Consider the following 13,472-nt stretch of genomic DNA (forward strand, 5'->3'; position numbering starts at 1 on the left):
GCTTCTTAAAAAAAAAACCATTTTGACCACTATATTTCAATATAATTGATTTCCTTGGTAATCCTATGGATTTCATTTTATGCATTTAAAAACATTATTCTGAGAAGGGATCGAAGTTACAGTCAGACTGCCAAAGACCAGTTAGGCGGAGCAGTGTGTAAAGCTTTGGAGTTGGGGAGACCTGAATTCAAATACTTTCTAACTGTATGACCCTGGGCAAGTCACTTAACCTATTTGCCTCAGTTTCCTTATCTGTAAAATGGGGATAATAATAGCACCTACCTTTCAAGGTTGTTGTGAGTCTCAGATGAGATAATACATGTAAAGCACCTTGCAAACCTTAAATTGCTGTTAATACAATGCCTTAATAATAATGTTGGCATACATGTCTATAGCATTTGTTATGTGTGCACTGTGCTAAACTCTTTACAATTATTATCTCATTTGACCCTCACAACAACCCTGAGAGGTAGTTACTGCTATTATTGTCATTCTCCCCACTCTTCAGTGGAGGAAACTGAGGCAAACTGGTTAAGTAACTTGTCCAGGGTCACACAGCTACTTAAGTGTCTGAAGCAGGATTTTAACTCAGGTCTTCTAGACTCCAAGTTCAGAGCTCTATCCATTGCGCTATCTACCTGCCTTTAATAATAGGTGTTAGTTATAATTAAAGGGCTTTCTGATGCAAAATAAACTAATTCTGCTCTAGGGCAAAAATGCCCTAGTCTAGTCAGGAATGATGGTTCAAATCGTGGAAGATTTTTCCTTCATTAGTTTGGGTCTATCCTTAGACTCTTAGGAGATGAGGAAAGCATCTAGCTTGATTTATTCTAGTTTTCAAGGATGCAACTGGCCTGAGACAGAGGATAATGTGGATGGACAGTGGGACCAAGTCGCCCCTTCCTTGCAGACTTCTCCTCTGAGTCACAGGGAGAGTGGGGATGACTCAGTGCAAACCTGGTCCCACTACTGGTGAAACATCCTTGTGACAGTGTATAGGCTTGCCAGTGATGATAGCTCTTCATTCCTGGGTTCTGCTGGAGAAGTGACGGCTGACTGGGGAAAGGGGGAATGTGATACTAGAGTTTTAGGGTCTAGGCAATCAAGCCCTTGGCAACCAGGAAGGGAAAGGGAAGAGAGAACAGTCAGTTGACATCGTGCCTCCCAAGTGACCAAGTTCTCTGATGGAGGCTCTGGCTCATTCTACACATAAGAGCATGGGGGCGTAGAGTTGGATGGGACCTAAGGTTTCTAATGGGAGAAGAAGAAACCTGTGTTCTTCCTTTTTACCCCACCCTCCCTCTGTCCTTATCCCAAGCAGTCTCAAAAGAGTAAACGTTGATTTTCACCCTCCCACTGTCTCATCCCCTACAGACCTAGTGGGCTTGTCCCATTCATCCTCAGGGAAGTTCCCGTCCGGGTAAGGGTAGCTGGTCTTTCTGGGCTCCCCAGGAGGGGGGCTGCTCTTCACCCTACTGGACCGCCATTCCTGGGGGTGCAGGCTGATTCCTGCTGCTGGAGGTACATATGTGCCTGTGGATAGAGCAGAGAAGGGAAAGGCCAACAGCTCACGAGGCCTCTGGCATGAGCGAGTCAGAGAACTCCAGGAATCTTTATTTTTTATTGGCTACCTTCTCCTTCCTATCTTCCACCTCCTACCAGACTGTTCCTAGGAAACGCTAGACCTACTCCCAATTTGAGGCCTTTATCCTTGTCATTCCACTTTCCTCCCACACACTGCTGTACTCTCTCTACTGGGCCACTCCTTTAGGGTGTCTTCCCTGACCTCCCCAGCCCACAGGAATCTAGCTCTCTGTGAGTTTCCTTCAGTACTTAAAATTGATACCACATGACTTAGCATTTGGCTACACATCAAGTGTTCAAATCATGGTTTGATGTAATAATAATGATATGTGTGCCCATACAGCATTATGGTTCCACTTACTGTTCTTCACATACAGCCTTCCATCTTTCATGGCTGTCTCTGACCTTCCTGTCTTTGACTCTTAGAAATATCTATATCTATCTATATCTATATCTGTGCGTATGTGCATATGCAAATATGTATATATGTGGTATGTATGCACACATATATGTACAACACATGTACGCACATACACATGCACAACACATGTATGTATACATATGTGCAATGTGCACATGTGTGTTACCTATGTTATATGGGTTATATATACAGATATACACAACATATCAGCAATATGTGTATTCATATATATAGTATGTCTCTATATAATATATATAATGTATATATATGTGTGTGCGTGTGTGTGTGTATATGTGTGTGTATATATATTTGGTCTCCTCCATTAGTGCCTGGCACACAATAATGACTTAATAATTGCTTGTTGATTGATTACTTTCCTAGCAATAATTCTTTAAGCTAGACCCTGGATTATTATCCACCTTTTCAAACAAGGAAAGTGAGGGAGCTATTTGTTGGGGAATCCATCTCTACCAAGTCATACAACAGAATCAAAATTTGAACTTCAGTCTTCTGATTTATGTGGGCTAGTCTTGTCTCTCCAGCTAGAATTCTTCAATTTGATCCAATGTCAATGCATCAAGGACTTCATATGTGTAATAGAGCACTGTGTTAGGTTCTAGGATAAAAAGGAATAGATCTCTTCCCCTCAAGAAGCTTATATTCTAATTGAGGTATGAGTGAGCTCATGTGTGTGTATGTGGGGAGGAGATATGGATAAATATCCATGGATAAACAAATATAAAATGCAGAGAGGTATCTAAGTCCTGATTAGTATGAATAATGAAGCCCATGAAGTGGTCACATTCTTTGAATTTTCATTACATATTTCCATTGAGCTGGAACCAATTACCATATTTAACATGTAATTACACAGCAACTAGTGTCAATTAGAATAATGCCATCCTTTCATTATTCATACTGGGGTGAATAACTGGAGCCCCCTGTAATTTCAAGAGGGGAAGAACACTAATGATTAGGGATTGAGAAGGGCTTCATACAGCTAGGTGGTGCAGTGGACAGAGTGCAGGGCCTGGAATAGGAAGACTTCTCTTCCTGAATTCACATTTGGCCTCAGACACATCCTAGAGGTGTGACCCTGTGCAAGTCACTTCACTGTGATTGCCTCAGTTTCTTATCATGAGCTGGAGAAGGAGATGGCAAACCACTCCAGTATCTCTGCCAAGAAAACCCCAAATAGGGCCAGTAAGAGTCACACATAAATGAAATGACTCAACAACAAGGGCTTCATGGAGTAGCTGGTACCTGAGTTGAGCTTTAAAGGAAAATTCTTAGAGATGGAGGTGGAGGAGCACATTGCAGATATGGTGGGGCAGCCACACAAAGGTATGGAGGTGGGAGATAGACTGCTGGTTAGCAGGCCAATTGTGCTAAAGAATTCACAAAGGGAGATAGCATGGAATTAGTCTGGAAAGACAGGTAGGACTCAAATTGTGGAGGGCTTTAAGTGGACATCCTGAGGGTTTTGTCTTAGTAGCAATAAGGAGCTAGAGCCAATTTTAAATAAACGAGTGTTATGGTTAGATTTGTGTCTTGGGAGGAGTATTTTGGTGGCAGTATAGACAACTAGTTGGAGAGGAGTGGACTGGAAGCCAGAAGACCAATGGAGAGGCTAATACAATATGTCAGGCTGGAGGTCTTAAGGGACCGAATTAGGGCAGTGATCATGAGTATGTGTGTGGGGAAGGAGATGGATGTACAAGTCAGAATCAATAGAACTTGGTAACTGACAAGATGTAGGGGGTAAGAGGGAGGGAGGAGTCAAGGATGACTTTCAGACTGTGAACCTGAGTACCTGGAAAGGTGGAGAGACTTGGAAAGGGAAGGGAGTTTGCAGTAATGGTAACATATAGATGGGAAGATAATGGCTTCTGTTTTGTACATGCTGAATCTGAGATACCAATGTGACACCCAAGGGGAGAGGCTGAGCAGGCAGTTAATGATATGGGACAACTCAAGGCAGAAATAAAGACAGGAGCTATAGATCTGAGAATCATTTGCTTAGAGATGATGATTGAACCCCCAAGAGCTGATAAGATAACCGAGAGAAAGTGTAGACAAAGAAAAGACCTAGGAAAACAGCCTTGGAGACCACTCACACTTGATAGGCAAGATGGGAATACTGATCCACAGAAAAGTTTGAGAAGGCATGGTCAGAGAAGTGGGAAAACCAGGAGAGAACAGTGTCATGCATACCAAGGCAGTGGAGAATATCCAGGAGGAAAGGGTGGCCGATACTGTCAAAAACTGCACAGAATTCAGACAGGATGAGAACTGAGAGGATGTCACTGAATTTATCTGTTAAGGGATTGCTGGTAATCTTGGAGAGAAAAATGTCTTCAGAATGAAAATTTGGAAAATCAGATTGCAAGGAGGGATAGAGTAGGAGGAGGTGAGGAAATGAAATTAACAAGTATGAATGTCTCTTTCCAAGTCTGACTGTGAAAGGAAGAAGAGACGGAGACCAGTAGACTGAAGGGATATCAGGGTCCAGTGAAGGATGGGGAAGATCTATCTATGTCTGCAGGCAGCAAGAAAGAACTGATGGGTACAAACATATTAAACAAGAGACAGACAGACACAGAGACAGAGAGAGACAGAGACCAAAAAAGAGACATGGAGAGAGACAAAGGGGCACAGAGACAGAGACAGAGAGATCAAGAAGATATGATCCCAGAGAAGACGGAAGGCAGATGGAAGGCGCAAGGATGGAAGTTGACTTTGGTTTCTTCCTCAGACAATGGAGCAAAGAACAAAAGGATAAGGGATAATATAGAAGGGATTTGAGTGAGGTGACAAATCAGAAGAAGATGGAACTCATGATTGATAGTCTCATTTTCTCAGCAAGAGAAAGGATGAATTAGTTTTAGTTAAGGACTGACTGAAATTGGATATTTGCTATGGGCCCAGCTGGCAAGGCTGTGTGACTTTTTTCTATTGTGCTCAACCTTCAAGGAGAAGCAGAGTAGAAGCATGGTGAGGGTAACCCAGGGTAGATTTTAACCAGGCAGGAGCAATGATAGGGCAAGGAATTCACAGGTAGAGGGTTTGACCTAGTCAAGTATAGGGCCAAGATTGTGAATAGTGGAAAGTGAGTCCAGAGAAGGGGTGACAGATTAAAAATATAAGGAGGAGAGGAAATATTGGAGATTGTGTGAGAGTGCAAAATAGGTTTAGGAGGAATGAGGCAGAGGTTGAGATGGAAGGATAGGTTGTGATTAGAGAAGATAATTTCAACATTCTGGGTCATGGTGCTAGGCCAGTTATGGTATGGTGCTAACCAATATGTGGCCATCCCAAACAGAAGAATAATGACTTAAGATGGCCATGGGAGCTGAGAAGTTGGATGAAATGGGGGGCCCAAACATTCAAGGTAACATCAATGTGTACGTTTAAGTCCCCCAACATGAAGGTAGGGGCTTGGACAGAGAAGAATACTGTGAGTTAGGTATTGAATTTCTTGAGAAAAGAGGGATTATGACCTGGAGATTGTTAGGTGACTGAAACAAAAGACGGGCTTGATGATAGTAAGGGATGAGGACCACCTTCAAGGAGACATTACTCAATGAGGAGGGCAAGGAGACAGTATAAAAGTGGCATGTCTAAAGGACTGGGGAGAACAGGAAAGGAATAGGGGCACTGCAGATGGTAGCTAGGGATTCAGTATCTTTCATGGGGAGATTGTTTGTATAAAGATGGGAAGAATGTGACATGAAGAGTATTAGGATGATGGGAAGTTAGCTATCATTGGTGGTACTGTGGCTGGGGATGGCTCTAGACTTGAGGAAGCCAGGTGGTCTAGTAAATGAAGTGCTGAAGTTGGAGTCAGGACAACCTGAGTATGAGTCTTATCTCAGACACTCCTAGCTATGTGACTCTGGGTTAGTTATTGAATTTCTGGGCTTCCCATTTCTTCATCTATAAAATGAGTGAGTTGAATTCAATGGTTTTTAAAGCACTTTCCAGCTTTCAATCTAGGATGCTTTGCATTGGAATAGTAGGATGGGGGAGGATTAGAGGGATATGGTTGAGGCAGATAGGAGTGAAAGTATAAGAAGGGGAGGGGAGGGGAAGGAGTGAAAAACAGAGCCTAGAATATTAGAGCTAGATGAGCCCTTTGAACATAGGACAAGAGAACAAATAGAACTTAGATCACAGAATCACAGTACCATGCCACCTGGAAGGGACTGGGGAGATGATCTAGTCTAACCTCCCCATTTTACAGATGACAAAAGTAAGGGACAGAGAAAGGAAGCTCCTTGCCCAATGAATGAGTAGCCATACTTGGACTAAAATCCAAGCTCCAAAGGAAGGCTTTCCGTGGTACCATACTGCCTCCTGGAGGAGCCCTACCTTCTGGGAGATGAGAGGAAAGGGAATCTATTCCCTGGCAGGGTTTCCTCTACAGACAAAAGGAAATTAAAGCTCCTGCGAACAGACCAGGAAGGAGCCGATCCTCTGAAGGGGGCCTGGAAAATGCCTGGAAAGCAGTGAGAACCAGGGAGGTGGCGACATTCCCTCAAAGAAACCACAGAGGGGCTATTTGCAGAGCTGTCTGCAGAGGAAATCAGCCAACTCCCTCGGCCCAAGCTGAGACTCCTCAGAGCCCCCTGTTTCGGAGAAATCTCGACAGCTCTTCCCAGAATAAAAAAAAAAAAAAACAGAGGAAAGCATCACACACACACTGCCATGTCTTCTCAGCAGAGCTACAGGAAGGGGTCAGGCCCCATTTGATTACAAGCTCTCGACCTTCCTGGGAAAGGCTAAGCTAATAGCCCAGTGGTAGAAATGCCAGTGGACAATGCCATTCTTTGAAAATGTCAAGGTCTCCTTTCTGCTCTATCTCTGCCTGGGGTCTAGGCAGCCTCTCCAATGTTTCAAAGGTTAAGGAGTCCATCAGACACTCAGGAAGGGGGCCAGGCGCCCTGAAACCAGATGGGATCAGTACCAGGTCTGGGAGGAAGGCCAAACCAGTTCTCAGTCTTCCTCCTTAGGAGGAGAAATCCACAGAGGCTCCTAGGGATGCAGGGGGTGGGGGGGTGTTGCAATTGGCAGGGGTGAGGGTTAGGGATGTGTGTGGGGCTGTAATGCATGCATTTCTTTCTGAGATCTCAAACTCAACTGGAGGGGCTGAGAGGAAAGGAAGGTGGTCCAGGAATAATAGTCATTTTTTATGCACACCTTTCTGATTGTTCAAACTTAGCTGGAGAGAGTTGAGAAGAAAGGGAGATCAGTGAGGATTACAGTGGTCTAGGAAAAATAATAATGATGATCATTATTATTATCAATTAACAGTATGTTTCTCCCCTCTGACACATAACTGTTTATGTGACCTCTGACACATACTGACTGGGTGAGCCTGGACAAGCTTCATAATCTGCCAGGGCTCTTGGCAATTCTAAGACAAGGGCTCTTAATCTGGGGGCCATGGACAAGGGGTCAGTAGATTAATAGCAAAGGTGGTTTGTGAACCTGGATAGGAAAAATATTCCATGAAATTTAGTATTTCATGTATTTTATTTTATACATTAAAAAACATTATTCCTAAGAAGCCATAGGCTTCCCCAGATGGCCAAAGGAGTCCATGACCCTCCAAAAGATTCAGAATCTCTGCTCTAAGGCTTGAAGTTGCATTGAAGGCAAGGACCTAGATGAACGTAAGGAGGTCCTCCCAAATCCCAAGTCTTGCTACCCCAACCTGCTCATTTTATAGATAAGGAGCTGGGGCTCAGGGAAGAGAAATGAGTCAATGACTTGCCTACGGTCACACATCCATTGGTCATTGACCTAGTCAATGGGCTTCTCTGAAGTGTTTCCTAGATAAGTGCCAGGTATGGCACTGTTAGTGCTGGAGGACCAACAAACCAGCTCCTGCCCTCTAGGAGTTCACTTTTTAAAGGGGAGACGATGGCCTGATTATACAAATGAACAGTCCTCTGAGCTCCAGGGAGTTTGGGGGATTTGCCTGAGGTCACAAAGGTAGCAATGATTGAGGCTGATATTTGACCCCTGTGTCCTTTGAATCTAAATCCAAATCAGTCTTCTTCCCCTTACATCACACTGCACTGGAATATATGTTTTTGAAGAAAACTAGGAGTCCTTGAAGGGTTGCAGTGGAAAGAGCACTGGACCTAGAGCCAGGAAGATGAGTTCAGATCTGATGGCTCAGACATTTACTAGCTGTGTGACCCTGGGCAAGTCACTTTACTCTGTTTGCCTCAGTTTCCTCATCTGTAAAATGAGTTGGAGAAGGAAGTGGCAAACCACTCCAGTATTTTTGCCAAGGAAACCCCAAATGGGGTTGTGAAGAGTCAGACAAGATTAAACAAAAAATCAGTCACTGAAAAGTCTAGGATTTCAGAGGATTTAGAATTTCAGAGGTTTAGAATTGAAAGGAGTCTGAGAGGTCATATAGTCCAATCTCTTCATTTTACAGATGAGGGAAAAGAGACCAGAGAGGTTCAATTCAATTCAATAAATGATTATCAAGCACCCACTACATACCAGACACTGTGTTAAACTCTGGTTAAGTGACACCTACCAAATATCTGAAGTAGGCTGAGAACCCGAGTCTTCCTGAGGCCAAGTACAGTGTTCTAAGTGCTATAATCCAGGAAGATCATTTATTTTATTCATTTTATGTGAACCTTGCAACTCTGGGAAGGAGACATTATCACCTTCATTTTAAGGTACAATAGCTGGAAGAGGGGAAGTAACCTGACCCAAGTGACCCAATGATGATGGAGCTAGTATGTGAACCCAAGTTAGTGCTCTGTCCTCCGCACTGATGAACACGACTGTCATCGCTACCAATAGGTTCCATCAAACACAGTCTCAGCTGTTGCCTGGGCAGAGCTAGAGGTCATCCGAGAATTCCATGAGATGTCCAAAGGCTCTATGAACATGAAAGCGATATGAGTGATCATTTTGGCCAACTCATTTCACAGATGAAGAAACTGAGGCCTCGGGAGTTTAAGTGATTTGTCCAAGTTCACAAAAGTAGTGATCACAGAATGAGGTGGGATTTGAACTCTGGTCCTCCTCATCTAGAGTCACTCCTCTCTGCTGCACAGTGTTGCCTGAAACTAGAACCCAGGTCAATATTCTTTCCACTGTACTGCTCTGTCAACTGTTTACTACATTTTTAGGAAGTGGTTAGAAAATTCTGTAGATGCCTCTCAAGATTTGTGAAAAATTCTAAAGGTTTGACAATCCCATATAGCATTGCAGTCAGTATTTCTGCTTGGGGCACTAGTACCCTGAAAGTGGCATAGTCCTATCTTGTGCCTTCCACTCTTTAAACTCCTTCCCTTCTCCTTCTCCTAGAAGCAGGCAATTTTAATGTGAGACAAAAGGAAAATCTCCAGTGTAACTGCAGCCCAGTTTAAGGAAGGAAGGAGAGCCAATTCCCATTCAGGCACCCCAACTCAAGTAGCTTTACCTTGGCTCCCATAGCCGCCCTCTGCCCCAGAGCCATCCCATGATTCCATGGCACTATCGATGCTGGGCACAGTAGTGGCATAGATCTCGGCCAGCTTGCCAGGTTTCTGCACCTCACTGAGATCTTCTTCTGTGTCGCTGGCTTCATTCAGCCCCCCTGACTTCTTAGGGTAGGAACCTCCTGAAAATGAGAGAATAAGTTAGTCCTGCTGGAATTCAGGGGCTAATGAGGACTATCTCTGGGACAAAAGTGATCTCCCTGCCTCCCCAACTCCTGCTAAATCTGGCAAAAAATGAAAAGAAGATGGAGAAGGGAAAAAGAGGAGGAGGAGAAGGAAGGAGGAGGAGGAGGAGGATGGAAAGAAGAAAGAAAGAAAAGGAAAGAAAGAAAAGAGAAAGAAAGAAGAGAAATGGGAAGGGAAGAAAAAACTCAGGACTTCACACATCCAGACTGAGGCTACTGCCTTCATACTCATCCATCATACTTGTTCAAATGACGCTGTCATCATCAGTCTGACTTACTTTTATTGATAGGATCACAGACCTGGAAGGGACATTAAAGCATAGAATGTTCGAGTGGAAAGAGTCCTAAGGTCACAGAAAGTCAGGGCTGGCACACCCATTAGGTCGTAGCGTGTTGGAGCTGGAAGGAACCTTATCACAGACTGTTAGCTTGGTGTAGAGGTATCTGTAAATCCATGCTAGTGGGGAGGCCAACACTGACAGATTCCTTGAGTTCAGGAGTTCTGAGCTTCAATAAGGCAAACTGACTGGGTATCTATACTAAATCTGGTATCAATATGGTAAATGCCCAGGAGTGGGGGTGGCACCAGGCTGCCTAAGGAGGGGATGAACCAACTTCGGTCAAAATGGCTGCTGCCCTTTCATCCTGGATGAGATAGGGAGACCCAGGATTCAATCTCCCTTCTTTCCTTTCTCCTCCCCATCTCATCTTATTCCTTCCCCCTCCAAAAACAAACAAGCAAAAACAAAACACATACTATTAAAGCATCAAATCACAGAAAAAAGAAGATATGAAACATAGAATTTTAGATTTGGGAAGAACCATAGAGATCATCTTGACCAACTTTGTTGTATTATAGACGAAGCAAAGAGAGTGAAACTGAGGCCAGATTAAACTTAAGGTCAACAGAGTCCCAGGACAAATTAAATTCTTTCACACACACAAAGGCACACAGACACAGACACACACAGACACACACACACGTCATGCATATCAAAGACCTTATGTCTTTCCTATGCTCTCAAAACCAACTGCTAATATGGTGAGAGAGTCAAGACAGTTGAGCCAGTCTTCGCCCCCCCCCCCCCCCCCCCCCCCCCCCCCCCGCCCCAACAAAGGCAGCAGCTGTTGCTTATGACCCTAAGAAGGACACCAGTTTCTTTCCAAGCCTTAGTCAGCTTGCTGGAGATATCAGATGAAAACAGGAACAGGCTAGGCTTAACTGGACCTGTTGGTCTTTTAGCTGTAGGTTTTGAAGAAGTGTGAGCCGGCAGGCAGGGGAGAACACAGAGTTGAGGGTCAGTAATATACTGAGGTTCAGGTTTTCCTATGTCTCTGTGTTTGTGCTCTCCTATGTTAGGTGCTTAACTGGGCAAGTCAGATGTTCTTGGCACTGACTATGCTGCACTGAGCAGTGGCTCTCAATGCATCATCATTCCTTATTTTCTCTAGTACTCCTATCTCAGAGTTTAACAGACTCTGACAGAGTAAGAGGAATGTTCTGATTTATAAATTGCTAAATTATGTAAATGTACATGATATTTTTCCTGAAAGCATCTGCAGTACAGTGGTGTGCTGAAACATCTCAAACATGCTCACAAGAGCTGATCATTAAATTTCAAGTGTGAACGTTTATATCTTAGAAATGGAAAACTCTACAAATCAGGACTTCACTGAGCATTTTGTTGACTTCCTATATTTAAAAAAGTGATGGAGATAATTGATACAGAAAAGTTACATAGATTAAAATTAAAACTCTGCCATGCATATCATTTTTTCCTCAGAAGAGCTGGTTGTTAAACATTTACCAGAACATGTTTACTGTAGTCTTTCTTATTTACCAATGTGACAGGGATTGGAAAGGAATTATTCTTTCCATTTTACAAATGGTACATCTGAGGCACAGTGAGATTAAGCACCTACTCCAGAATCCCACAGCAAGTCATTGGCATGGCCAAGAATGTAACCTTTTTTTTCTCCCTCTGGACTCCTTGCTAACTTCTATCCCTGCTTTAGAATAATCGTGACTTTTTTTAGGTTTGCCCCTAGCAGGTCTTAATACCACACACACACACACATACACACACACATATATATAGGATATATAGATAGCATGCACATTAGCTCTTATTTAACTCACTCTTTTTACAGATGAGGAAACTGAGACCCAGACAAGGGAAATGATTTGCCCTGGGTCACATACCAGGACTGGAACCAAAAGGAGTGTTAAGCCTTCTCAATATAAACAAGAGGTGACTTTTAGGGAACTGTCCAATGATACTCCCATCCTCCCACGGGTCTGTGAACTCATCCATGCCCCCCATTTTATGTGATCTCATTTTATGTTATCCTATAAATTCACCAGTCACTCCCCTCCCCTCCACCAGCCAAGCATGTTGGGAGTCTTCCAGCACATTCCAAATGAGAAGTGGGGGCTCTGTGTAAGAGAATCCAATGTGAGGGAAAGTAGGGAGAGTCTATAATGTAGTGGATGCCCCATTTCCAACTCCTAACCCTTGCCTTGCTCCTAGAAACTTAAGCCACTTTTGTCTACAAAAGATATGTTGACATACTTACGCTCCATTTGCTTTTTGATCTTTAGGGTGACTGTCTCCCCTGCCATTTGGAGGAGGTGGATGGCTTCACTGAGGGGCTTGCCCTTAAGGCTCACATTATTTATGGCTAAGATCCGGTCACCAACGTGGATGGCTCCAGTCCTAAGAAGATGGAACAAAGACATAGGGGCTGGCATTAGATGCAGGAAACTGCTCTCAGAGCCCACAGGGGAATGCAGTCTGAAGGGTCAGCCTGATCTCTTGCTTGACATTCGTGGCCTTACTGGATAGCTAAGGAGTTGTCTGCCAGAGGCAAAAGTCCATCATTCTTGCCCAGGCTCAACATTCCATCTCTCACCTCTGTGTCTGCATAAATTATCTTCCATGTCTGAAAGGCATTTCTTCACTCCTATATCTATAAAATCTATGTCAATGGACCATAGATATAGAACCTATAGAATACAGATATTGAATTTATCTAAACTATATATAGATTCTAAATCAATAGATTATAGAGAACACAGAGACTTTATACTAATCAAATATGGATAGAGAATATTTAGAATCTATATCTATAGAATCCCAAACTTCCTTTAAAGCACAGGTGGTTTTTCCTGGTCTCCTGATCAAATTAGCATTCTCCCTCTTGAAATTGTTTTGTATCATTATGTCTTTACTTCCTTGTACACATGTTATGTCCTTCAGTAGAATGTAAAGGCAGGAATGGTTTTATTTTTTTGTCTTCCTATTCCTAGTGCCCACAATGGCAGGTACTCATTTGCTCAATTGTTGAATTTAAGAATTCTCTCTGTAGAACTGGATCTGCTTTTCCCATATTCCTTATTGTCTTCCTTCTCCCAGATCACCCAGTCAACTAAGGTTGGGATAGATATTTTCTACACCCTTCCTTTCTGCCTCCCCATCCTGCCCTGCCCCAGCATGGTCTCCCTTCTGCCTGGCACAACCCTACCCATTCTTCAAGGGCCATCTTAAAGTACTAATTTCTCCATGATGCCTTCCCCTGACCATTCCAGATGTCATATGAAAGTATTTATTATAGGGTCTACCAGACAACTTATCATGTAGTCAAATACATGACTTTATGTTGTTTTCCATGTATGAGTTTTATTTCATGAGCTATGAGACTGAACTACCTAAGAATGTTTTGTTCATTTTTTCTGCAATCTCTGCAATACCCAGTATGAGGCAA

At 43.3% G+C, this 13,472-nt stretch overlaps 1 protein-coding gene across 3 annotated transcripts in view; it reads right to left on the reverse strand.

Annotated features, from left to right (window-relative positions):
• GRIP2 (glutamate receptor interacting protein 2) overlaps positions 1–13,472 on the reverse strand; it is a 402,651-nt gene that overhangs the window by 23,268 nt on the left and 365,911 nt on the right. For all 3 annotated transcript variants that reach the window (XM_072598378.1, XM_072598380.1, XM_072598379.1), the window contains 3 exons: positions 12,285–12,424; positions 9,465–9,644; positions 1,377–1,533 (listed from right to left, as the gene is read on the reverse strand). In XM_072598378.1, coding sequence (XP_072454479.1) covers positions 1,377–1,533; positions 9,465–9,644; positions 12,285–12,424 — 477 coding nt within the window. The remainder of the gene's footprint in view (positions 1–1,376; positions 1,534–9,464; positions 9,645–12,284; positions 12,425–13,472) is intronic.

This window comes from Notamacropus eugenii, chromosome 3 (genome assembly GCF_028372415.1).
Source record: "Notamacropus eugenii isolate mMacEug1 chromosome 3, mMacEug1.pri_v2, whole genome shotgun sequence".
NCBI classification, from domain to species: Eukaryota; Metazoa; Chordata; class Mammalia; order Diprotodontia; family Macropodidae; genus Notamacropus; species Notamacropus eugenii.